This window comes from Brassica napus, chromosome C6 (assembly GCF_020379485.1).
Source record: "Brassica napus cultivar Da-Ae chromosome C6, Da-Ae, whole genome shotgun sequence".
Classification (NCBI taxonomy): domain Eukaryota; kingdom Viridiplantae; phylum Streptophyta; class Magnoliopsida; order Brassicales; family Brassicaceae; genus Brassica; species Brassica napus.
In genome coordinates, this window is record NC_063449.1 from 20712449 (window position 1) to 20715944 (window position 3496).

General features: G+C 35.9%; 1 protein-coding gene across 1 annotated transcript; it reads left to right on the forward strand.

Moving 5' to 3' along the window:
• The first annotated feature begins 826 nt into the window (after positions 1-826).
• On the forward strand, positions 827-3217 carry LOC106394569 (putative glutamine amidotransferase GAT1_2.1). The gene is made up of 5 exons (XM_048760589.1): positions 827-1023; positions 1172-1485; positions 1552-1968; positions 2045-2254; positions 2701-3217. Exons 1-5 carry the CDS (start codon positions 939-941, stop codon positions 2956-2958), a joined length of 1284 nt encoding a protein of 427 aa, XP_048616546.1. The 5' UTR covers positions 827-938; the 3' UTR covers positions 2959-3217.
• The last annotated feature ends 279 nt before the right edge of the window (positions 3218-3496 follow it).

Genomic DNA, 3496 nt, shown 5'->3' on the forward strand with positions numbered 1-3496 from the left:
TGGTAATTTTTGGCAAGAGTTTTACGCTGACTAAATACTGCACTGTACCAAAGAAGTAGGATACCCCGTGAAAAGAAAAAATTGCATAGGGACTCAAAACGTTCAGCTTTGATCCGAGGAAGTTGTTAACCGGACACAACTTATGTGAGATTCTGTTCATTTCCTTTAATTCACGTAATAAATATATTTAGTATCTTAAATATTGATTTTCTTCCTTTTTACTAAAAGTTGGGATATATATCCATTCCAAGGTAGTAGCCAGCAACTTTAAATACCCTGTTCCCTTCTGTATCCCTTCAAAGCTCTAACTAAACAAAAAAAAACCGTATAACAAATTTATTATTCAAAAAAACTTTAAAAGAGTAACAAATAAAACAAAAATTAATAAGAATAAGAGAAAAATACAAAAATAGCACTAAATCAAGTTGTTGTTCCCAAACTAGCACTCAAGATCAAAAGTCACAAAAATAGCATTTAATGTTTTATCAAAAGTCACAAACTTAGGGCTTAGAGTTAAAAGGTGGGGTTTAGGATTTAGGGTTTAGGATTTAGGGTTTAGAGTTTAGGGTTTAGAGTTTAGAGTTTAGGGTTTAGGGTTTAGAGTTTAGGGTTTAGGGTTTAGAGTTGAGAAATGAGGTTTTGGGGATAAGATTTCAAATTTTGAAAAATAAAAAAATTAAAATTTTCAAAAGATAAAATGCTATTTTGGTCATTTTAGTTTTTGACTGCTATTTTTGTGATATAAAATTAGAAATGTGCTATTTTGGAGATTTGACCTAAGAAAAACCCAAGTCGGTTTCAACCTTTTTCTTCACTATAAATTAGCGTTTCCGCTTCTCTCTTCCCACAATAAACTCTTCTTCTCACGTCACATTGGATCTCCACAAAAAAAAACTATTTTCTCCTGAATCTCTCAATCCTTTTCTCTTTCTGGGTAAATGGAGAATCTCTCTCAAATCCTCCCTCGTGTCCTCGTCGTCTCTAGACGCACTGTTCGTAAAAACAAATTCGTCGACTTCGTTGGTTCTTCTCTAACCTCTCTGTTTTCTTATTGCATGCATGGTTCTGTTTTTTTTTTTTGTGATTTAAAAATCAAACCTTTTTTTATAAATATTCCCGTGGGTTTTCTCTGTAAATGGTTATAACGATTGTGAGTGTTTTGATATTTCAGGTGAATATCATCTTGATTTGATAGTTCGTTATGGATGTGTCCCCGTGATTGTTCCACGGGTCACTGGTGTTCATATGTTGCTTGATAGCTTCAAGCCAATCCATGGAGTTCTTCTTTGTGAAGGAGAAGACATTGATCCTTCTCTTTATGAATCTGAAATCTCTTCCCTTTCACCAGAAGAGCTTCAAGAGATTAGAGAGACACATGCGAGTGATACAGCTATTGACAAAGAGAAAGATTCCATTGAGTTAGGTCTTGCTAAGCTCTGTCTTGAACAGAACATTCCTTACTTAGGAATCTGCAGAGGATCACAAGTATGTCTCTCCTTTTGAAAGTGTGTAGTTTTCATGTTAATGATGTATGATAACATTTTATGGCAGATTTTGAATGTTGCTTGTGGTGGGACTCTCTATCTTGATTTAGAGAAAGAGCTAACGAATAAGTTACGGGAAGAACGTAGAACGAAGCACATCGATTATGATAACTATGATGGGCATAGACATGTTGTGAGGATTGTTGAGAAGAGTCCACTTCATTCTTGGTTTAAAGATTCGTTGGATGGAGAAAACATGGAGATTTTGGTTAATAGTTATCACCATCAGGGTGTCAAGAGATTGGCACAGAGGTTTGTGCCCATGGCGTTTGCCTCTGATGGGTTGATGGAAGGTTTTTACGATCCCGATGCGTATAATCCTGAAGAAGGCAAGTTCATAATGGGTTTACAGTTTCATCCCGAGAGAATGAGATCAGATGATCTTGATGAGTTTGATTATCCTGGTTGTCCTGCTGCATATCAGGTGTGTGTTCTTGGAGATAGATATAACCAAAATGAAGTTGTGAATTGATTGTTTGGAGGGTTTTGTTTGATTCTAGGAATTTGCAAAGGCTGTGATTGCGTATCAGAAGAAGCTGAACAGCACGATGTCTGTCCCAAAGACATTGGAGCTTGATAGAGAGATGGAGAATAAAAGAAGGATACTTGTCCGAAGTTTCTCACTTGCGAGGAATATGTATGCTAAAGGAGCACCTGGTAAGAACCCATCAAAAGGATCAGAGCTCGAAGTTGGTGCCGAGTTTCTTGAGGTAAAGAAATACTAAATCTACTTTACATAAGTCTTGATTTCAAAGAGGCAAAATGGTTTAGAGACACTTGTTTGGCTTTTGGCAGCCCTTAAGGGTTACATAGTAAAAGCTAAGTCTTTGAAATACGGCTATGTATTTCAATATTCATTTCAGTGGGGTGGGGGGGGGGGGGGGGGGGGGGGGGGGGGGGGGCTGTATGATGTATGTGGTTGTTGTGATGGGCCAAGGGGACCCCCAGACCGGGCCAGCTCGTTTATGCCCGGTCGGTCTGGACCTACTTTAAAAACGTAAAATGGATATCCATGCAGACCGATCCTCAGACGCGGCTTGACCCATAGGCTCTTTAGCCCACCACAACAACTCTTTCCTTATTGACAATACATAGTATAACTATTTGCTTTTTACCGAGGTAGTTATTCTTTTGTGTATGTTGTGGTGTTTTACAGTCAAACACAGCGCTAAGCGCGGAGCAAGAGACGAGGCTGAAGGAGATGGGAGCCACGGTGAGGAACGGGGGATCATATATGAAAAAGGTGAAAGTGGACGAGGAGAAGCAGAGGATGGCAAGGAACATGATGAACAAGATGAACACTGAGCAACTGTCAGAGCTTATGGCATTCTATCATTTGATGGGAAATATATGTGGAGAAGTTTTGGAGAGAAAGCTTCATGGCAATGGCAATGAATGCTTTAAGGATCTGTGAGAGAGTTCACATGAAACGGAAGAAGATGCAATAAGAAAAAGGCGACTTTTTGAATTTGCTTTTTTGGTTAAAAGATGGGAAAGTAACGTGTGTATGGGATTAATTTAGGACAGAACTTATGTTTACCCCCTAGGTGAACCTCCTTTAAATTTGTACTAGATTTTGATCCGCGCTTGTTTCTTTTTAAAATTTCATTTAAATTAATAAATATTTGTCTAATCTATATTTTAATAGATTTTTTTTATTTGTTTATAGTCAACTTTTATAATATTGTCTTCTTTATTTCTTTTATTATTATTAAAAATAAAAATGTTTGTTCGTGAACTAATTAATTAGTTAAAAGATTTTAAAATGGTAAACTTCTACTCAATAAATTTAATCATATTGTGATGATATATTTGGTAAGATTATTTATTTATAATTTTAACTTATTAAATAAATATTATATGAAAATGTAATAGACATTTCATTTTTCATTCTACATATTTTTAATTCATGCATAATTTTTAAATTATAATAACAGAAATATTTAATAATA